The 23,279-nt window shown below is 36.2% G+C and overlaps 2 protein-coding genes across 3 annotated transcripts in view; one reads left to right on the top strand and one right to left on the bottom strand.

The window, feature by feature from the left end:
• lysmd1 (LysM, putative peptidoglycan-binding, domain containing 1) overlaps positions 1-23,279 on the bottom strand; it is an 87,087-nt gene that overhangs the window by 6,719 nt on the left and 57,089 nt on the right. The window contains exon 4 of one of the 2 annotated variants that reach the window (XM_057834348.1): positions 12,117-12,170. The exons of the other annotated variant lie outside the window; for it this stretch is intronic. The gene's annotated coding sequence lies outside the window, so the exon portion shown is untranslated. Of the gene's footprint in view, positions 1-12,116; positions 12,171-23,279 lie in introns of those variants that run through there. 2 annotated transcript variants of the gene reach the window in all.
• LOC130914681 (soluble guanylate cyclase 88E-like) lies at positions 5,819-22,794 on the top strand. Its single transcript, XM_057834105.1, has 16 exons — positions 5,819-5,946; positions 6,070-6,202; positions 6,260-6,434; positions 6,513-6,604; positions 8,348-8,605; positions 8,684-8,828; positions 9,004-9,126; positions 12,432-12,552; positions 12,630-12,759; positions 15,319-15,465; positions 15,540-15,686; positions 15,760-15,916; positions 17,677-17,786; positions 20,398-20,487; positions 20,619-20,731; positions 22,425-22,794. The coding sequence occupies exons 1-16, from the start codon at positions 5,819-5,821 to the stop codon at positions 22,792-22,794; spliced, it is 2,439 nt and encodes an 812-aa protein (XP_057690088.1).

The raw sequence follows: 23,279 nt of genomic DNA, 5'->3' as shown, positions 1-23,279 counted from the left end.
ATAAAAGTAAATAGAGGGACCACAATTTAATATAAAATCATAGAGATTTATCAGAAGAAACAATTAATGGTATCTTTGAAAAGAAAATTAAGGAGTCCCTAAAGGGACAGCTACAGACATAAAATTTAAACAATCTGGTGTGCACCAGATTGTTTCTATTGCGCACCAGAAACTATCTGGTAAACATTACCATTATATACCATGTAAGCAAGCGGACTTTTGCTATGCAAGTTAGCCGATTGCTATATAATGCTATTGTTTACAACAATTAGCTAAGTGGAAAAAAAAAAATAATAATAAAAATTGGCTAACTTGCATAGCAAAACTCCGCTAGCTTAAATGCTGTATAATGCTCCTGTTTGTACTTGGCTAACTTGCACAGCAAAAGTCTGCTACCTTAAATGCTATATAATGCTAGTGTTTACAACAATTGGCTAACTTGCAAAAATTAAATGCTATATAACGTTTATGTTTACAACAATTGGCTAACTTGCAAAGCAAAAGTCTCCTAGCTTAATGCTGTATAATGCTAATGTTTACAACAATTGGCTAACCTGCATAGCAAAAGTCCGCTAGCTTAAATGCTAATGTTTACAACAATTGGCTAAGTTGGATAGCAAAAGTCTGCTAGCTTAAATGCTATATAATGCTAATGTTTACAAAAATAGGCTAATTTGCGTAGCAAAAGTCCGCTAATTTATTTGCTGTATAATGCTAATGTTTGCAACAATTGGCTAACTTGCATAGCTGCTAGCTTAAATGCTATCTAATGCTAATGTTTGCAACAACTGGCTACCTTGTTTAGCAAAATTTCGCTATCTTAGATGTTCTATAATGCTAATGTTTATAACAATTGGCTCATTTGCAAGCAAAAGTCCACTAGCTAAAATGCTATTAAATGCTAATGTTTACAACAATTGGCTAACTTGCATCACAAAAATCCGCTAATTTCTTTGCTGTATAATGCTAATGTTTGCAACAATTGGCTAACTTGCATAGCTGCTAGCTTAAATGCTATATAATGCTAATGTTTGCAACAACTGGCTAACTTGTTTAACAAAATTTCGCTATCTTAGATGTTCTATAATGCTAATGTTTATAACAATTGGCTCACTTGCAAGCAAAAGTACGCTAATTTCTTTGCTGTATATCCATCCATCCATCCATCCATTAAGGTATAATGCTAATGTTTGCAACAGTGGGCTAACTTGCATAGCTGCTAGCTTAAATGCTTTATAATGCTAATGTTTGCAACAACTGGCTAACTCGTTTAACAAAATTTCGCTATCTTAGATGTTCTATAATGCTAACGTTTATAACAAATGGCTCATTTGCAAGCAAAAGTCCGCTAGCTAAAATACTATTAAATGTTAATGTTTACAACAATTGGCTAACTTGCATTGCAAAAGTCTGCTAATTTATATGCTCTATAATGCTAATGTTTATAACAATTGGCTAACTTGCAAGGAAAAGTCTGCTAGCTTAAATGCTATATAATGCTAATGTTTACCAGATAGTTTCTGGTGCGCACTAGATTGCTTAAATTTTTTTTATTTCTGCCGATGGCCCTTCAGGGGCTCAGTAGAAAATACTGTATTGTTAAAAAAAAAATTAATAATGTACTAATTAATTTAGGAATTAATTAAACCTTCAGTTTTATATTATTATCATAATAATATAATAATTATTATAATATTAATATAGTTTTATCATAATATAAATGAAATCCATTTATTGTGATTTCAATAATTATAAAACATGTTCAATTTGAGGTAAAAAGAAAAAATGTGATAGGAAACGTTCATGCCGTTAAATATTTGATGGATAAAAGATGTCGGTTTAATATATGCGAAAGTTAAAAAAAAAAAGAAAAAAAGAAAAAAAAGGGCCATCCGGAGTCACTAATTATTTTTTAATGCAATATGTTCAGTTTGAATGAAGTTTTAATAGAAGTCATGCACTTAAAAGATAGTCGTTAACATTTTAGAGAACCGCTTCAGTTTGGAATTAAATAGAAAACGTGCACTTCAAAAGCAGGGATTTTAGCTGACTGGCCACCATTGACGGAAATAGACGTCCAATCATTTAGACAGGGAATGGCCGAGAGAAAGAGAGAAAGATGCATCTATGGATGTATACTGTAGATGAATAGATAGTGTATAGAAATATATCTCCTTTTAATCACAAAAACATACCCGTTCATTTCACCTCGTCACACATAGTCATTTAAAATCCCATAGCACAGTCTTTTGTCGACTTGTTGAATACCGGAGACGAGTACTGTTTTTCTTACAAGGAGTCGTCTTTTGCACAAGGTTGTTGACAGATATGGGCAGTGAGCTTCTGTTCCCTGTCCCTTGTTTTTTCGCTCTTTTTATAACGACAAATATAAACTCTATGCTCTTGGAGGGTACTCGGGGGCATCTGCGCGGGTCTCCCGGGGACATTTGTCCTGGCCGGCCAGCTTTCATTTGGTCTTTCCTTAATTAATGTATTTATCTTTGGTGATTAATCCTTTCTTTTTGTTGCTGAATTGTGTGTCGTCAGTTGCTGTTCGTTAAGACAATAAAATATGAAATTTTGGAAGGAGAAAATCGACTTTTCCTCGAGAGAGAAAGACGGATGGATTGATAGAGACATAGATAGATCTGTACTGTATACATATATACATACGGGAGAAAACACTCAGGTGACTTGACTCTGAGACCCCAATTTGGCCAAATTTCAAAATTGTCCTATATGCATGTGTGATAAATCATTGGAAAGTCTAAAATTTAAATTTTCTGGGGGAAGAATTTTGAACTGGAGGGCATTTAAAAAAAAAAAATTAAACAGCGAAACACGATTTTAATGAGATATTATCGTGTACTTACCTTTTTTCGATCCAAAAACTCCATGTAGCATGTACTGTATCATCGAGTGTCAAGTCACTGATGTGAATGGCCACAGCTGGATTTTGGGGGGGATTTTATGGGTGAAACATGGTAATATAACAAGGGCCGTGATGCAGAAATCACAGACATCAAGAAGGTGTTGAGATTTTCTTTTTTTCTTTTTCATATATTTACCCTTTTCAATGTTTTTTTTCTTTCAATTTTTTCTTTTTTTGGATCGATTATTTATCATCTAAAATATTGGGTAAAATGCGACAGTAACAAAAACAAAAAAATACAATTAAGCGATAGTTATGAGGTAGATATCCGTGACTTTTTTACAGACGCCAATTTTTTCATTGTGACGTAATTTGTTTAAAAGTTTAAAATATGCGAGTGAATAATTTTTAAAAGTCTTACAGCAAGGCTTTTTGTGCTGTCTAACAGCGAACTCTTGTGGTCGCTATTCTTTTCTTGCCAGTTCAATATGGCTGCATGACGTCTCGGGCTGACACCTACGTTGTAATGTTGTGCTTATATGATCCTTGGACAAGATTTGTCCGTAAGTATGGTTGTTGTAAAGAATGTACATATTATGTTAGTAAGCGAAATGTTATATTTTTTGTATGAGACGCTTTTTGTTTATGTTTAGTGAATCTGTATAGCGTGCTAAGCTAACGTTGTTGCTAATGCAATGCTTGTGTACTTTTTTTTTGTAGTTTTACGACGGTCTAAAGAGGACAATGGTTTGAGGCCATTTTATTAATAAATCAGATGAAAAAGGAAGAAGTCTGATTATTAAGGCGTCGTTGACTAGCTGTCTAGCTTTGGAAAAAGTAGACGCTTCGGAGTGAGGACAGCATAGACAGATTTAAATGACAGTAGAGTGATATGCCCACTACAGTCCTTATGCACCGTATGTTGAATGTATATATCCATCTTGTCTTTCCATTCCAACAATTTATTTTACAGAATATATATATAATTTACAGAAAAATATGGCATATTTTATAGATGGTTTGAATTGCGATTAATTGTTATTAGTTACGATTAATTAATTTTTAAGCTGTAATTAGCTCGATTAAAATTTTTAATCGTTTGACAGCCCTAATATATATGTATATATATATGTATATATATACATATATATATATATATATATATATATATATATATATATATATATATATATATATATATATATATATATATATATATATATATATATATATATATATATTAGGGCTGCAGCTATCGAATATTTTAGTAATCGAGTAATCGACTGAAAATTCTATCGATTAATCGAGTAATCGGATAAAACAAATATATTTTTAGGTGAAGAGCAATTATAAATATACATGAGAAAACAAGACATTTCATCTAATCTTGAACCATTTTCAGTCAATCAATGTCTTTATTTTCGATGTATATTGTTGAAAACAGCCAACAATTGCATTTCAGATGTAACTAGAATTTTTAAAAAAAGACTAATGCACTGCTTTCACTCAAAAAACTTTTAGAGCTTATTAAAAAAAAATATATATATATATATATATATCTTACCTAAAAATGCCGTTACACTTGACAACACACATCACTTAAAAGTTAGGATTTTTTCCCACGTGTTTCAATTTAATTTCTCTTTGTGTCAAGCCATTTTTAAGTTCTAGTTAAGTTTTAAGTTAGTCTAAACTATAAGTCCTGATAGGATTTTGAGTTTTTGCAGTGTTCAAAATAAATGTATGACACAGGCTGTATTGGAGCACATTAGGGACCAGTGCTACTTGGTGTTTTATCCAGCAATGACTACTGAGCTAAAATTGATAGTTAGCATGATTAAGTTTTTATTTTACACCCTCATCACTCCACAATGCTATGTTATGTTAAAGCCTGTATGTAAGTCACGTTAGCCACGCATCGACAGTGGTCATAATTAATTGAAACCTAGCCCTCCGCAGGGCTAACGTTACGTGAGCTAGTAGGGACAGAAACGTTAATCTTATCTATTAGCGCTTAGCGCTCTTTATTAGCGCTTAGCGCTGTACTGCTTTAAGATGGCGGCTGTTTACTAACGCTGCCCAGACGCGGCCGAGTCTCTCATTACGCATCTAGTTCAACATACATGTGATCTCTATGAGACGCATTAGAAGCTACCTGTACCAATGTAGCATCGTGCGGGCTAGTATTTAGCAACATCGACGTCGTTTGTGGCGGCTGCAGTAAGTTTTTTTTTTCCCTTCTTCCTCTCCGCACGTGACTGCGCGTTGTCCCGCATTAAAAGTAGTCCGAGCAGAACGTGATGCTTAGAGCTGTCAAAATAAACGATTACTCGAGGTGAATAAAATTACTCGGATCAGTTTTTAAACTCGAGTTACTCGAGTTGCTCGAGTACTCGTTTCAGCTCTAATATATATATATATATATATACAGTGGGGAGAACAAGTATATGATACACTGACAGTGTTGGCAGTGTATCAAATACTTGTTCTCCCCACTGTATATATATACCAATGGTAGACAACTAGTGAATTCGGAAAATTACCATTTTTGGTTATGATTAGTTTGGATTAGTTAACCAATGAGTCGATTAAGCTTGCTTTTAAAGTGTGTTGTTGTGAAGGTCAGAATGGAATTTTTATGTGCGTCAGCTGCCACAAACATGCCTCACTTGAGCTATTTTGGACCTGTTGACCTGACAACCAAGTGTATGTGTGTACCTGTCATGTACAGGTGGTCTCTGCAAGCGCGGGTTGAACCTTACGCACTCACAGACGCAGTGTGAGAAGACGTACGCCAACGATCCGGTCCGGTTTTGATCCACGCACGTTAATCACTTGCGATTTCCCTCCAAACGGATGAGTTTTAAACCTGAGTTTTTTCGCCTATCTCGGACACGGTAGGTGCAGTTAGAGGGCAGCGCTACGGAGGCCTCAAGCGCCGCCAAGATGTACGGCCTGTACCTGGAAGCGGTCAACGACTACATCAACGAGTCTTACGGCGAAGACGTGTGGAGACTCATCGAGAACCGAGCCGAAATTCCGCACCTCAAGTTTGTCAGGCATCAGATGTACAAGTAGGTGCTCATGGCATTAGCAGACAAAAACTAAAAAAAAACGACCATAAGACTAACAAGCTAACATTTATCAGCGCAATGACAAACTAACAGATTAAACCGGACGATCTTATCTTCCACTAGCGACAATCTGATCCTACGTCTGGCCAAGGCGGCCGGCGAAGTTCTGGGCAAGACGCACGACGAGCTCATGTACGCCTTTGGCGTCTACATGGTCAAGAGGATCGGAAACTACGGCTACGAGCGCATTCTCAAGGTGAGTCGCCATAACAAAAAACTCCGAAATCCAAAACCGACGCTTGTCGTCGTGCAGGTTTTAGGTCGCAACGTTCGCGATTTCATCAACGAGCTTGACAACCTGCACGAGTATTTCCGCTTTTCCTTCCCGAAAGTGCAACCGCCCAGTTTCTGCGTGGAGGAAGAATGCGAAACCAGCTTGACGCTTCACTATCGAAGCACGCGCAAAGGATTCACGCAGTTTGTCAAAGGTTCGTTTAGCGCATCGACCGAACAGCGATTGATAAATACGGTTTATTGTTTAACATACTGTTTGACGCCCCCTGCAGGCCAGTTGTCCCAAGTGGGTCGGCAGTTTTATAACACCGACATTGAAGTGGAGATTTTATCTAAAGAGGAGACGGAGAAAATGACTTATGTGGTATGTATTGACGTCACAAATAAATACGTCACAAAGTAAAATGCTTAAAGTATAAAGACCACATTCACATTAAGTGCTACGAAACGACAGGTGCCAAACTCAAGGCAGAGGGGCCGGCTCCTGTCCGCCGAGGGCCGTGCAAACAAATCATGTTAACAAAAAATAAACAAACAAACCAAAAAATATATATGTATAGTAATAATAATCAATAGAACTTTTTTTTTTTGTTAAATTGGTTGATGAATGAACAAATGAATTAAAAAATTGGAGATTATTTACAATTTTTCCCTTTTTGTGTTTTTATTTGAAACAATTTTAAATATATAAATCAGAGAACATTTACTCCCCCTCTATTTTGTAAGATTTATTTAAAATAATTTTAAGTGAAAAATTAAGAGTTAAAAGAGAATCATGTTTTTTTCACGGCGTTTTGTACATTTTTAAAAAATGAGGAAAATAAAATAATTTTAAAAATAATAAATTGGGTGCCACATGTTATTCAACTAAAATAATAATGATAAATAGAAAAATTAGCTTAAAACAGAAAATTGGAGAGAATTAAGAATATATATAAATGTTTTTTCCCCTCCTATTTGTAGTGTATAATTAAAAGTTATTTTTAAATAAAAGTAAATTAATGAATAAGAGAATATTAACAGTTTTTCCCCTTTTGGTAGATTAATTCAAAATAATTAAAAAATATATTTTTAATTAAAAATAAATGAATAAAAATAAACATTTACTTTGTTTACGTTTTTTCCATTTTGAAAATGTAATTGAGTGGGTTTTTTTAACTTAAAAAAAAAAAGAATATTATCTAATTTAAACAAATGTAATTGTTTTCTTCTCCATTTTTATTGTTTTTATTCAAAATTCATTTCAAAATATAAATAAAAGAATATTTACATAATCCTCCCCTTTGTTCAATTTTATAATTTACAATTCGTTCAACTATAATTATATTAGTAATAAATCATTTTTAATCCTTTGTGTACGGAGCCCCTTAAGGGACATCGACAGAAAGCAATCTGGTGCGCACCAGAAACTATATGGTAAACATTAGCATTATTTAAGCTAGCAAACGTTTGCTGGGCAAGTTAGCCAATTGTTGCTTTGTTGAAATTGTCTTGATTGATTGATTGATTGATTGATTGATTGATTGATTGATTGATTGATTGATTGATTGATTGATTCCTTTTTTCGGGGCACCGAAAGGGGGAAAAAAATGTTTTCCCCCGATTTTTAGTGTTTTGATTTAAAATTCTTATCAAAATAAAACTAAATGAATACATAAATGAGTATTTACCATTTTTTCTCTTTTTTTCAATTTTATAAATTCACCATTTTTCCAGTTATAATATATAAAAGATCATTTTTAATCTTTTTGTATTCGTTTTTTCATCTTAAAAAATGTAAACAAATGAGAACATTTCATTTCAAGTTTAAACCCTTTGTTATTTTCATTTAAAATATAGTTTTAAATGATTTAGATTTTTTTCCTTCAATTAAAAAAAAATATTAGGAAAAAAACAAAAACAAATAATAATAAATAAATTAAAAAATATTCACTACTAAAATCACAGGTAATATTTCAAGAATATTTTTGTGGAAAATCCTACAACAAGTTGAATAGAATTTTGACACCCCTGCACTAAACGCTTAAATGTCTGCTATTGACATCCGATCCGTTTGAACCAAGAGGATTGCTGCATCCATACGTAACATTTGCACTGTACCCGTCAGGTGTATAAAATGAACTTTGACAACGCGGCCTTCAAGCACCGCATGCCGCAGCAAAAGACGGCGCCCAGCTATGAGAAGCTTCCCATGAAGCGAGGTATCTTTTTTGACATGTTCCCTTTCAGCGTAATCTTCCGCCGCGACATGACCATGTACCGCATTGGCGACGGCCTGAAAGAGGTCTTCTCTGACCTCCAGGGCAAGAAGGTGAACGAGGAGTTCACCCTAGTCAGGCCCATGCTGGAGTTCAGCTGGGACAATGTAAGATCCAAACCTTTCTTTTCTCACGTAATCTTCGTCGGCTAAGTCGCAAATATTTCTTCAATTTTCTTCCCGTAGATCTACACGCATTTGAACAACGTGTTTGAGCTGCTGTCTAAAGCAGTAGTGGAGAGCAAACAAAAAGTCAACATTCCTAAACTCAACAAGGAGGAACCTGAAGAGAAAGAGGAGAGTGAGAAGGTCAAGAGAGAAGAAGAAAGAGGTATGCTAACATTGGTGTTGGTACTAGTATCGGTTTACCTTCGCATGCCAGATTGATTGTTCCGTATATATTTCATGTATCAATCTGGAAAAGATCCAATTGAGACCAGTTTCATGGGAGGAACGGTTCTTAGAATCATGGTAAGGCATCAAATGTATCATTATTCTGTTTGCAGAACAAAAATCTGAGGAGATGAAGGGTACGGATCAGGAGTACAGCAGCAGTGTAGCTCAGTACAACAGTGCGGCCAACTCGGGAGGCGAGGATATTGAGTTGCTGGCTTTCCAGACAGTCACAGGTAAGGAAATAGATTAGGGGTGTCAAAATTATGGCGTCAACGGGCGGTAATTCATTTTTTAAATTAATCACGTTAAAATATTTGATGCAATTAACGCGCAAATGCCCCGCTCAAACAGTTTAAAATGACAGCACAGTGAAAGGTGTACTTGTTGTGTTTTTGGAGCTTTGCCGCCCTCTGCTGGCGCTTGGGTGCAACTGATTTTATAGGCTTCAGCACCCATGAGCATTGTGTAAGTAATTATTGACATCAACAGCGGCGGGCTACTAGTTTATTTTTTGATTGAAAATTTTACAAATTTTATTAAAACGAAAACATGAAGAGGGGTTTTAATATAAAATTTCTATAACTTTATCTTTTAAGAACTACAAGTCTTTCTATCTATGGATCGCTTTAACAGAATGTTAATGTTAATGCCATCTTGTTGATTTATTGTAATAATAAACAAATACAGTACTTATGTACCGTATGTTGAATGTATATATCCATCTTGTGTCTTATCTTTCCATTCCAACAAAAATTTACAGAAAAATATGGCATATTTTATAGATGGTTTGAATTGCGATTAATTGCGATTGATTTTTAAGCTGTATATATATATATATATATATATATATATATATATATATATATATATATATATATATATACATACATACACATAACTCCCCAAAAATTATTCTCAACAATATTTTCAATTTGTATACCTTCAACACTAAGTGTTCTGTATCAATTTTTGCATTCCCAAAAATCATAGTTTTGCTTATATTCAATGATAATTTATTTATATCCATCCATTCTTTGATTAAGTTTAGTTCCTTGTTCACAGTAGTTACAAGTTCAGTGTAACTATCACTACTGTAAAAAAAAATATTTGTATCATCAGCGAAGAGAATGAGTTTTATAACTTGGGGTACATTAAATATATCATTTATATACAAAGAGAAAAGCTTAGGTCCCAACACTGACCCCTGTGGAACCCCACATGAAATACACAGTTTATTTGATAAATAAGAGCCGATGTTGACATGTTGCTCCCTGCCTGTTAAATAACTTTTCACCCAGTCCCCAGCTACCCCCCAAATACCGTATTTTTTAATTTTTAAACTGTAATTAACTCAATTAAAAATTTTAAACGTTTGACAGCCCTAAAATAGATATTAAAGTAGGCTAAAAATGTATGAGCCATTCCAAAATCGGATGATATTTCACTTCCGCACCTTCAAATTTGAAATGGTCCACATGCAAAATAATAAAAATAAGACTGAGAGCAAATTTTAAAAAATAAACAGATGTCATGGATTATGCTAGACGTCCAATCTTGAGGTGTCCAATCATTCTTTTGAAAATCAGTTTACCACGAGTAGACGTCCAAGCCATTTGAACGTTTTTAACCCTAACCCTATCGCGTCAATTATTAGAGGAATGCATGAGTTTATAAAGTAAAAAATAGTATTGATAAAAATAATAGTAAAAATTTTGTAATCTTCGATGCCGCTAATCCTCACGAAAGTCGCAAGGGGGCGCTGGAGCCTGTCCTAGCTCACTATGGGCTGAAATAGTTGTTTTTGATAATCTAATACTAAATATAGAAAATTACATTGAAAAATACAGCTAAAAAATGAGCAAATCACCCCCCACCCCCCAAAAAATTAAAAATTAATAGATAACGATAAATGCAATTTGAAAAAAAAAATCCCAAAATTATTTAATTAAAAAAAGGTTTTATTTGAACCCTTTAATGCACGAATCATGTTTGTAATAATCTTTTAAAATTAAGAATGTTCATATAGAACGAGAGTCTCTAAAGAAGGGGTAGCCAACATCGGTCCTCGACGGCCCCTATCCAGCTTGTTTTCCATGTCTCCCTCCTTTAAAACACCTGAATCAGCTCATCAGTAAGCTCTGCAGGAGCCTTATAACGATCCTGATTATTTGATTCAGGTGTTTTAAAGGTGGGAGACATGGAAAACAAGCTGGATAGGGGCCCTCGAGGAAAGGAGTGGGCTACCCCTGCTCTAAAGTGTAGCCTGGGGGCCAATTGCAGCCCTTGGGACAATATGTCTCGGTCCCCATTTGCCATCTAATTGTATAATTAGTGTTTCTAGTACGTATTTTGGGATGGGCAATAAAAAAAAATTAAAAAAAAAAAAAAAACAATAATTGAAAAACATTTTATTTAATATTTTATTTCATTTCAGAAATTTATATTTAATTGAAGGATCAATTTTTGGGGAAAAAAATAGATTAAAGACATAAATCAAAATAAGTGTGGCTTGTACGTAAATATTATGCTCGATTAATTTTATTTATATATTTAGTTTTAGAAATCTCTTGTGACCTCACATATCTTCACTTCTTGGCTGCCATTGACAGCAATAGACGTCCAATCCTTTTTAAACAGTTGAAATGGATTGCACGTTTATTGCCGTCAATTGGTTTCAATATCAATTTCCCTCCTTTTTGTTACCCGGGCTGACAGTGATTGAGTTAAGCTAATGCTAACTTTGAACTGCTAGCGTATGATCATTTACTGTATTTGATGATGTGCGAATAAACTGAAACTGAAACACTGGAACACGCTGAACAGATGTCCACTGGAGTGACCACTGTCCCTGAAAGGGTAAAATTTGTATTTTTAGTTGATTTTCTTTAAAAAAAAAAAAAAAAGTGCTTATTTCTCAAGAATTTTGGGTAACACTTTATAATAACTATCCGTTTTACTAGTTAATAGATCATTAGTAAACTGTTGATAAATGATTTATTGTTGATTAGTGAAGTATTTGTTAACAGTTTGTTAAGCATTTACAGGGTGTTCCAATATGGTTGACCCCATTCTAAATGCCCATGCTAGTTGATGGATCTTAATAAAACTATATACACTTTATGTTGAAGGTCATAAGTTTTATTGGTTAAATATAAAAAGAAAAGTACAAATATTTGTTGGTTCTATGGCAGATTTTCATAAATGTGCAACATGAGCGCTGCCTGCAAAATACCTTATCAAAATGCCTTTTCTTTTGAAGTGAACAGCATTTCTTAACCTGAAAGGACAGAAATGCCAAACGTTACACACAAAATCTTGAAACGTTTCTACACAAACTGTGTTTCATGTTAAGAACATCCTGTAAAAGCTTAACAAACTGTTAACAAATACTTCACAAATCAACAAGAAATCATTTATCAACAGTTTACTAATGATCTATTAACTAGTAAAACGGATAGTTATTATAAAGTGTTGCCGAATTTTGAAGCCTAAAAGGTTCTCCAATCAGGGAATGACCCGTCAATGATGTTCCTTCCAGGCAAATGCAGCGAAACCATCTTTGAGGACATGCGAGAACCCCCCAAAAAGCCTCTCCACCTGAAGGGCCAGATGAAGTACGTCCCCCAGTGGGACTCGCTTATTTTCCTGGGGACGCCCATGTAAGAGTCGCTCACGCTTGCTGGCACATCAGCTCCCCGGTTTTTGTCGGCCCGGAGGTGACCTCGGTCTTGCGCAGCATTGAAACGGTGGAGGACATGATCAAGATGGGCGTCTACGTCAACGACTTGAACTTACACGACTCCAGCAGAGAGCTGATCCTGGCCGGGACGCAGCAGTCTGCAGAGTTGCAGCTAGCTCTGGATCAGGTGAGTTGAATAAAATGGCTTTCCCAGCCCAAAACCTATTACAATACCATTTCAGAGCACACTCTCTTGTATGACAATTTACAGTTTGAATGGGAGTGTGGTTTATTTATAAAAAGATATGAGACAAAAGCTCCTCAAAAAGTTGCATAGTTTTGAAAAAATGAGGTTTATTAATACGTATAAATATATGTATATATATATATATATATATATATATATATATATATATATATTAGGGCTGTCAAAATTATCGCGTTAACGAGCGGTAATTAATTTTTTAAATTAATCCCGTTAAAATATTTGACGCAATTAACGCACAAATGCCCCGCTCAAACGGTTTAAAATGACAGCACAGTGAAAGGTGTACTTGTTGTGTTTTTGGAGCTTTGCTGCCCTCTGCTGGCGCTTAGGTGCGACTGATTTTATAGGCTTCTGCACCCATGAGCATTGTGCAAGTAATTATTGACATCAACAATGGCGGGGTACTAGTTCATTTTTTGATGGAAAATTTTACAAATTTTATTAAAACGAAAACATGAAGAGGGGTTTTAATATAAAATTTCTATAACATGTACTAACATTTATCTTTTAAGAACTACAAGTCTTTCTATCCATGGATCGCTTTAACAATATGTTAATAATGGTAATGCCATCTTGTTGATTTATTGTTATAAGAAATACAGTACGTATGTACCGTATGTTGAATGTATATATCCATCTTGTGTCTTATCTTTCCATTCCAACAATAATTTACAGAAAAATATGGCATATTTTATAGATGGTTTGAATTGCGATTAATTGCGATTAATTACGATTAATTAATTTTTAAGCTGTAATTAACTCGATTAAAAATTTTAATCGTTTGACACCCCTTAATCGTTTGACACCCGTAATATATACATATATACATATATGTATATATATGTGTGTGTGTGTATATATATATATATATATATATATATATATATATATATGTATATGCTGTACTTTTCGGACTATAAGCTGCTACTTTTTTCCTTCATTTTGATACCTGTGGCTTATAGGCCAGTGCGGCTTATATGTTGATTTATTTGAGTTAATAGGTAACACTTTATGTGACAGCGGCATCATAAGACTGTCATAAGACAGTCATAATTATGACATGATACTATCATGAGCATTACTGAATGCTTATGTCGTTAAGTGTCATCCGGGAAATTATGTCACTAGCTTCATTTATTTCCAGCTTGGATTTTTACATCCATTCAAAAGTGAAATCTTTTGCCGGATAACACTAAATGACATCTGTTATAAGCATTCATTATTGCTCAGGACAGTGTCATGTCAATAATGCTGATTGTCTAAAGAAAGTCTTATGTTGCCACTGTCAAATAAAGTGTTAGCAAATACCATAACTAACAATTGATGAAACAACTGGAACAGTAACTGAAGAAGTAATTAGCACAGAACATGAATTTTGATTAAAATATTATATATATATATATATATATATGCATGCTAGGAGGCATGTTGGATGATGTGTTTACAGCAGGTGGCAGCAGAGGTTGCCTGTCTCCACCAAGGGAGCAGTGATGGCCAAATGAAGCTTCTTGAAGGAATGAAGCTTTGCAGCCAATTGGTTCAAAGATTCATGGTGGTTCATTTGGTATTATGACAGTCGTATGATGCCGTTGTCAAATAAAGTGTGACCGGTTACCATCTTTTGGTGTAAATATCCCATAAAACAGTGAGGATAGCTGCGGCTTATAGTCCAGTGTGGCTTATCTATGAACAAATGCCGTTTTCGGGCCAAATTTGGTGGGCTGCGGCTTATAGTGCGAAAATTAGGGTATATATATATATATATATATATATATATATATATATATATATATATATATATATATACATAAACATAACTCCCAAAAATTTATTCTCGACAACATTTTCAATTTGTATACCTTCAACACTAAATGTTGGTTCTGTATCAATTTTTGCACTCCCAAAAACCATTGCTTTAGTTTTACTTATATTCAATGATAATTTATTTATATCCATCCATTCTTTAAGTTTAGTTCCCTGTTCACAGTAGTTACAAGTTCAGTGTAACTATCACTACTGTAAAAAAATATTTGTATCATCTGCGAAGAGAATGAGTTTTATAACATGGGATACATTAAATATATCATTTATATACAAAGAGAAAAGCTTAGGCCCCAACACTGACCCCTGTGGAACCCCACATGAAATACCCAGTTTATTTGATGAATAAGAGCCGATGTTGACATATTGCTCCCTGCCTGTTAAATAACTTTTCACCCAGTCCCCAGCTACCCCCGAATACCATATTTTTCAAATTTTTCAAGTAAGATTGAATGATTTATTTTGTCAAAAGCTTTCTTGAGGTCAACAAAAATCCCAACCGCATATTTACTCTGGTCAAGTGCATTAGTAATTCCCTCTACTGCCTCAATTATCGCCATTGAAGTACTTCTATGTGTATATATTTTAAAATATAAATATATATTTTAGAGCTTAAACTCTTGGCTTCTCTAACTTTCCAATTGGATCTTCTTGCAGGAGCAACAAAAGTACGCTCAGCTACAGGAGATCATCAAGAAATTGGACGAAGAGAAGAAACGAGGCGACTCCTTGCTTTACGCCATGATCCCCAAAGCCGTAGCGGACCGCCTCCGGAAGGGAATCACTGCCCTGGAGACCTGCCAAGTACGTCTTAACGTTCCATCCTAGGTTCCTCCCTGCGAGCAGTCTTCCAATCCGCTGACCCGACTCAATTCCAGGTCTTCCCCGACGTGACCATCTTGTTCAGCGACGTGGTCAAGTTCAACGAGATCTGCATCCACATCACGCCCATGCAGGTGGTGGACATGCTCAACGAGATTTACATCGTCTTTGACACTCTCAGCGAGAAGCACAACGTCTACAAGGTGGGTTCCTTGAGGTTTAGACGTCTTCAAGTCCAAAATGACTCTCGAGACGGTTTGGTGAACTTGGGTGCAGGTGGAAACCATTCGTGACGCCTACATGGTGGTGGCGGGTGTGCCCAATAAGACTACTTTTCATGCGCATCATATCTGCGACATGGCACTGGACATGCTGAGCTCCATTGACCACTTGAAGGACCCGTCCACTGGGGATAACATCCAGATCCGAGTGGGTAAGTGAAAACAATCTAGGTTTTAGAGTTTATATTATTCATATGCAAATGAGCAAGCTCATCCTGAACCATGGAATCACACACAGTGGAATATTACAAAGTGTAAATTAAAGATGTCCCGATCGATCGGCATCCCGTTCACGTCATTTTCAAAGTATCGGAATCGGCAAAAAAAATATCGGACATGCCTATTTTTAATATATATTAGGGCTGTCAAAATTATCGCGTTAACGGGCGTTAATTTTTTAAATTAATCACGTTAAAATATTTGACGCAATTAACGCACTCCCCCCGCTGAGACAGATTTAAATGACAGGACAGTGAACTGCTTGTTAATTGTGTTTTATGGAGTTTTGCCGCCCTCTGCTGGCGCTTGGGTGCGACTGATTTTATAGGCTTCACCACCCATGAGCATTGTGTAAGTAATTATTGACATCAACAATGGCGGGCTAATAGTTTATTTTTTGATTGAAAATTTTACAAATTTTATTAAAACGAAAACATTAAGAGGGGTTTTGATATAAAATTTATATAACTTGTACTAACATTTTTCTTTTAAGAACTACAAGTATTTCTATCCATGGATCGCTTTAACAGAATGTTAATAATTTTAATGCCATCTTGCTGATTTATTGTTATGATAAACAAATAGTCCTTATGTACTGTATTTTGAATGTATATATCCATTTTGTGTCTTTCCATTCCAACAATAATTTACAGAAAAATATGGCATATTTTATAGATGGTTTGAATTGTGATTAATTGCGATGAATTACGATTAATTAATTTTTAAGCTGTAATTATACTCGATTCAACATTTTTTAATCGTTTGACAGCCCTAATATATATTTTTTAAAATTAAATCGTTTCCTAATTGTATTTAACGTTACAGACAAAATGTCTTACACTCATCCAGTGTCTTGAGTTTTGGCTTAAAGTAGGGCTATCAAATTTATCGCGTTAACGGCGGTAATTATTTTTTTTTAAATTAATCACGTTAAAATATTTAACGCAATTAACGCATGCGCTGCACGACCCACTCATGCATTGTCGCGTTCAATCTATAATGGTGCCATTTTAGCTATATATAGAGCTAATAGGCAGCATAAAATGAGTAGACTGAATTTTGGCAGCCTTTGGAGCTTTTTTTTAATTGGCTAAAGCCTTACTATACCTCTCTCAACAATTAGAAATATCGTGGGAAGCAATGTGGGGAAGAAAGGTAGTAGTTGATCTTTTTCTTAACACCCTATGTTATTTCCCAACGCAGAGAAGATATATCAATTGGTGCCACTATGCACCGTCATGGTTGCACTTCCCATTATGCATTTGGGTATGGCTACAGTAACATTTACTGAAAGCTCAACAAATACACTAGATTGCAATATTTAGTCATAATATACAAAGTCACATTTATCCTTTAAGAATTACAAGTCTTTCTATCCGTGGATTCCTCTCACTCATAATAAACAAATACAGTACTTATGTACTGTATGTTGAATGTATATATTCGTTCGAGTTTTATTCATTTTTTTCTTAATGCATTGCCAAAATGTATATGATCGGGAAAAATTATCGGGAATGATTGGAATTGAATCGGGAGCAAAAAAAAAAGCAATCGGATCGGGAAATATCAGGATCAGCAGATACTCAAACTAAAACGATCGGGATCGGATCAAAGCAAAAAAAACATGATCGGAACAACCCTAGTGTAAACAATAAATTCCTATGTCCCCCTTATCCTATCTTCCTCTTTAAAGGTATCCACTCGGGAATGGTGGTGGCGGGTGTGGTGGGACTGAAGATGCCTCGCTATTGTCTTTTTGGAGATACCGTCAACACTGCATCTAGGATGGAGAGTAATGGCGTGGTAAGTGCAGCAGCAGGGGTTCTTGGCCGCCATCGATGGCACTTGACACCAAATCCACTTTTGACTGGGAGGGCCGAATAAACGAAACAATAATTTTGGAGTTTGTTGCTAGTAGATGTCTTATCCATTTGAAGTGGGGATGTTGGCAACAAATGAAGCACAGATACAGTGGGGGGAAATAAATATTTAGTCAACCACCAATTGTGCAAGTTTTCCTACTTGAAAAGATTAGAGAGACCTGTAATTGTCAGCATGGGTAAACCTTAACCATGAGATACAGAATGTGAAAAAAAAACAGAAAATCACATTGTTTGATTTTTAAAGAATTTATTTCCAAATTAGAGTGGAAAATAAGTATTTGGTCACCTACAAAAATCCAAGATTTCTGGCTGTCAAAGAGGTCTAACTTCTTCTAACGAGGTCTAACGAGGCTCCACTCGTTACCTGCATTAATGGCACCTGTTTTAACTCATTGTAAGTATAAAAGACACCTGTCCACAACCTCGGTCAGTCACACTCCAAACTCCACAATGGCCTAGACCAAATAGCTGTCGAAGGACACCAGAGACAAAATTGTAGACCTGCAACAGGCTGGGAAGACTGAATCTGCAATAGATAAAACGCTTGGTGTAAAGAAATCAACTGTGGGAGCAATTATTAGAAAATGGAGGACATGCAAGACCCTCGATCTGGGGCTCCATGCAAGATGTCACCCCATGGCGTCAAAATCATAAAAAGAACGGTGAGCAAAAATCCCAGAACCACACGGGGGGGACCTAGTGAATGACCTACAGAGAGCTGGGACCACAGTAACAAAGGCTACTATCAGTAACACAATGCACCGCCAGGGACTCAAATCCTGCACTGCCAGACGTGTGCCCCTGCTGAAGAAAGTACACGTCCAGGCCCGTCTGCGGTTCACTAGAGAGCATTTGGATGATCCAGAAGAGGACTGGGAGAATGTGTTATGGTCAGATGAAACCAAAATAGAACTTTTTGGTAGAAACACAGGTTCTCGTGTTTGGAGGAGAAAGAATAATGAATTGCATCCGAAGAACACCATACCCACTGTGAAGCATGGGGGTGGAAACGTCATGCTTTGGGGCTGTTTTTCTGCAAAGGGACCAGGACGACTGATCTGTGTAAAGGAAAAAAAATGAATGGGGCCATGTATCGAGAGATTTTGAGTGAAAAACTCCTTCCATCAGCAAGGACATTGAAAATGAGACGTGGCTGGGTCTTTCAGCATGACAATGATCCCAAACACACAGCCAGGGCAACAAATGAGTGGCTTCATAAGAAGTATTTCAAGGTCCTGGAGTGGCCTAGCCAGTCTCCAGATCTCAACCCCATAGAAAATCTGCGGAGGGAGTTGAAAGTCCGTGTTGCCCAACAACAGCCCCAAAACATCACTGCTCTAGATGGCAATATTTAGTCGCAATACACAAAGTCACAAGTCTTTCTATCCGTGGATCGCTCTCACAGAAAGAATGTTAATAATGTAAATGCCATCTTGAGGATTGATTGTCATAATAAACAAATACAGTACTTATGTACTGTATGTTGAATGTATATATTCGTCCGAGTTTTATTCATTTTTTTCTTAATGCATTGCCCAAATTTATATGATCAGGAAAAATGATCGGTAATGATTGGAATTGAATCGGGAGCAAAAAAAGGCAATCGGATCAGGAAATATCGGGATCGGCAGATATTCAAACTAAAACGATCGTATCGGGAGCAAAAAATCATGATCGGAATAACCCTAATTAAAACCCCTCTTGATGTTTTCGTTTTATTAAAATGTGTAAAATTTTCAATCAAAAAATAAACTAGGAGCTCGCCATTGTTGATGTCATTACACAATGCTCACTCCCCAAACTCATAAAATCATTTGGAGCCAAGCGCCAGCAGAGGGCGCCAAACAACAAAAAAATAGGTAACAAGTAACAAACACACAGCCAGGCAACAAAGGAGTGGCTTCGTAAGAAGCATTTCAAGGTCTTGGAGTGGCCTAGCCAGTCTCCAGATCTCAACCCCATAGAAAATCTGTGGAGGGAGTTGAAAGTCCGTGTTGTCCAACGACAGCCCCAAAACATCACTGCTCTAGAGGAGATCTGCATGGAGGAATGGGCCAAAATACCAGCAACAGTGTGTGAAAAGCGTGTGAAGAGTTACACAAAACGTTTGGCCTCCGTTATTGCTAACAAAGGGTACATAACAAAGTATTGAGAGAAACTTTTGGTATTGACCAAATACTTATTTTCCATCATGATTTGAAAATTAATTCTTTAAAAAAAATCAAACAATGTGATTTTCTGTTTTTTTTCTCCACATTCTGTCTCTCATGTTTGAGGTTTACCCATGTTGACAATTACAGGCCTCTCTAATATTTTCAAGTGAGAGAACTTGCACAATTAGTGGTTGACTAAATACTTATTTGCCCCACTGTTTACATCCATAAAAATATCATGCTAAATTAATTTTTTCATGAACAGGTGTACAATTGTCAAATTTGCTTAGAAAATCAATGCTGTCCAATTTTGACAACCACAGCTATATAAGGCAAAACTTACAAATAGCTAAAATGTGTGTGTATTTGTATGCACAGGGCATGCAGATACACATCAGCCAGACCACCAAAGACCACCTGGAACATGAGCCGTACAACATCGAGGAAAGGGGCAAGATCTTTGTCAAGGTCGCTCATTTTTAAAGTCTTCAACTCCTATCACACTTCATCAATTAATGTAGAAAGTAGTGTGGGCTCCCTCTAGTGGTTCGCCTAAAACAACGGCTTTATATGAAACGTTCTGGTGTGGTGCCTTACAGGGCAAAGGCTACATGAAGACGTACTGGCTGAAGGGTAAAAAAGATCTTTCCTTTAAGACGCCGGCAGAGTTGCGTTACAGCGATGAGCAGACGGAGGAAAAAAGCTCCAACGGGTGAGTGCAAGACTTCCCATAAGCAGTACATCGAAGATGAATGATGGCCTATTAACCAATTCATTGCATTGGTTGCCATGGATGGCAAGAGATTTCCAATCCATTTTTATCTGGGAGGGTTGACAGTAATCTATACATGACCATGAGTGCCAAAAACAAATAAATAATAAAATGTGTGAGTATATAAGTTCATATTTGTAATACCTCCAAAAACATGACCGTGGGGTCATGAGGTCAAAAGTCACAGAGGTCTGAATCGCAATTTTCACAGTGACTCAAGAATGAATAAAGGGTTAGTATCAAACTTTTAGGATGTCTGTTATACAGAACGGAAGTGGGGATTAAACTTTGGGGTCATTAGGTCAAAGGTCAAAGAGGTCAGAATAGGAATTTTTGAAATGACCCAAGAATGACTGGAGGGGTTATTATCAAACTTGCGGAATGTTTGTTATATGAAAGGCAAGTGGTGATTAAATTTGGGGTCGTGAGGTCAAAGGTCACTGAGGTCAGAAATGGAATTTTTGCAACTGCTCAAGAATGAATAAAGGGTTTATTATCAAACTTGTAGGATGTTTGTGATATGAAACTGAAGTAGTGATTAAATTTTGGGGTCGTGAGGTCAAAGGTCAGAATACAGATTTTGGCAATGACTCAAGAGTGGAAAAAGGGGTTCATATCAAACTTGCAGGATGTTTTTAATATGAAAGGGAAGTGGTGATTAAATTTTGGAGTCATGAGGTCAAAGGTCACAGAGATCAGAATAGGAATTTACACAAATGACTCAAGAATAAATAAAGGGGTGAGTGCCAAACTTGCGGGATGTTTGTAATATGAAAGGGTAGTGGTGATTCAATTTTGCTGACATGAGGTCAAAATAGGAATTTTTGCATTGATTCAAGTATAAAGAAAGGGGTTTGTATCAAACTTCCGGTATGTTTGTAATATGAAAGAGAGGTGGTGAATAAATTTTAGGGCCGTTACGTCAAAGGTCACAGAGGTCAGAATCAGATTTTTTGCAATCCAGGATGTTTGTAATATGAAAGGGAGGTGGTGAATAAATTTTAGGGTCGTTACGTCAAAGGTCACAGAGGTCAGAATCGGAATTTTTGCAATGATTGTAGAATGAATAAAGGGGTTAATTTAAAAATTGTAGGATGTTTGTAATATGAAACTGAAGTAGTGACTCATTTATGCTGTCATGAGGACAAATGTTACAGAGGTCAACATAGAAATTTTTGCAATGATTCAAGAATGGATAAAGGAGTTCGTATCAAATTTGTTGGATGTTTGTAAAACGAAACTGAAGTGGTGATTAAGTTTTGGGGTCATGAGGTCAAAGGTCAGAATAGGAATTTTGGCAATGGCTCAAGAGTCAATAAAGGGGTTCGTATCAAACTAGCGGGATGTTTGTAATGTGAACTGGAAGTGGTGATTAAATTTTGGAGTCTTGAGGTCAAAGGTTATGGCGGTCTGAATCAGAATTTTCACAATGACTCAAGACAATAAAGAGGTTAGTGTCAAACTTGTGGGATGTTTGTAATATGAAACTGAAGCAATTAAATTTCGGGGTCATGAGGTCAAATGTCACAAAGGTCAGTAAAAGTTGATAGCTTTTACCTGAAATTTTTGCATGCGATTCCTTTTTTTCCTCCATAATTCACTAATATCTCATTTCTTTCCCTCTATCTATCAGTTCTACCAGCCCCAACGCTAAGCAAATGTCCTCCAACCAGAACGTGGGCGACGGCGAGGAGCAGGCGGAAGGCAACGCTAACCCCGGCGACCTCCCGCCAGACGCGCCGCCACCACCCGAGGCCGCTAGCGAGCCACCTCTGGCGTCTGGCGAGCTCCAGGATAAAGACAGGTTCAAAAAGAGTAAGAACAACAAGGGCGTCAAACCTGACGCGGCGCCGGGGAACGCCTTGTCGGAGCTGGCACCGCCCAGTGACGGTCTGGAGATCCCGGGGCCTATTTTTAACATGAAGAGGAACAGCTTCAGGCAGCAGTACGTCAAATTGCCTGCCAACATGCCCATAAGGAGCACTTCCTGTACCGTTCTGTGATGATGTCATCATGACTAGAGTTGCTCCAATACCATTTTTTTCAGTGTGGTATCGGCCCGTACCAATGCCACATTTTTTGAAAACATAAAATACTGTGGTCCCTCAAGATACAAAACTAATTCGTTCCAAGTGGCTTTCGCATCATGATTTTTTTCTGTATAATGAATTGCATTTTACGTGTAAACGGCCTAATTTGTTCCGAGCTCCACTAAAACACCACAATAAATTTCATAATAAGGGTGAAATTTTTCATCTACTGAAGCTTTCGTATCATGTGGTACCACTGTATATATTTTTGTCATTTTAGTAGTTAATTACTGCATCTATACAATAGATGTCAAATTCCTTGAAACTGGTTGTGAATGCTCATCTTTCAATGCCTATGAGCTAAATGAGTGCTCTATACTGAAAAAAATAATTGGTGGATTTATTTGATAAAATCATTGTAACAATTTGCACTTATATTAAGTAAATTTTACTGCTTG

This window comes from Corythoichthys intestinalis, chromosome 4 (assembly GCF_030265065.1).
Source record: "Corythoichthys intestinalis isolate RoL2023-P3 chromosome 4, ASM3026506v1, whole genome shotgun sequence".
In the NCBI taxonomy this organism is placed as follows: Eukaryota; Metazoa; Chordata; class Actinopteri; order Syngnathiformes; family Syngnathidae; genus Corythoichthys; species Corythoichthys intestinalis.
This window is presented reverse-complemented; position numbering and strand designations above follow the sequence as displayed.

Bases quoted from the DNA above. Each gene is read 5' to 3' on its own strand.
- LOC130914681 (XM_057834105.1), top strand. From the start codon at position 5,819: ATGTACGGCCTGTACCTGGAAGCGGTCAACGACTACATCAACGAGTCT. The intron at 9,127-12,431 runs GTAAGGAAATAG...TGTTCCTTCCAG, and splicing joins GGCTTTCCAGACAGTCACAG to GCAAATGCAGCGAAACCATC. The intron at 12,760-15,318 runs GTGAGTTGAATA...ATCTTCTTGCAG, and splicing joins TGCAGCTAGCTCTGGATCAG to GAGCAACAAAAGTACGCTCA.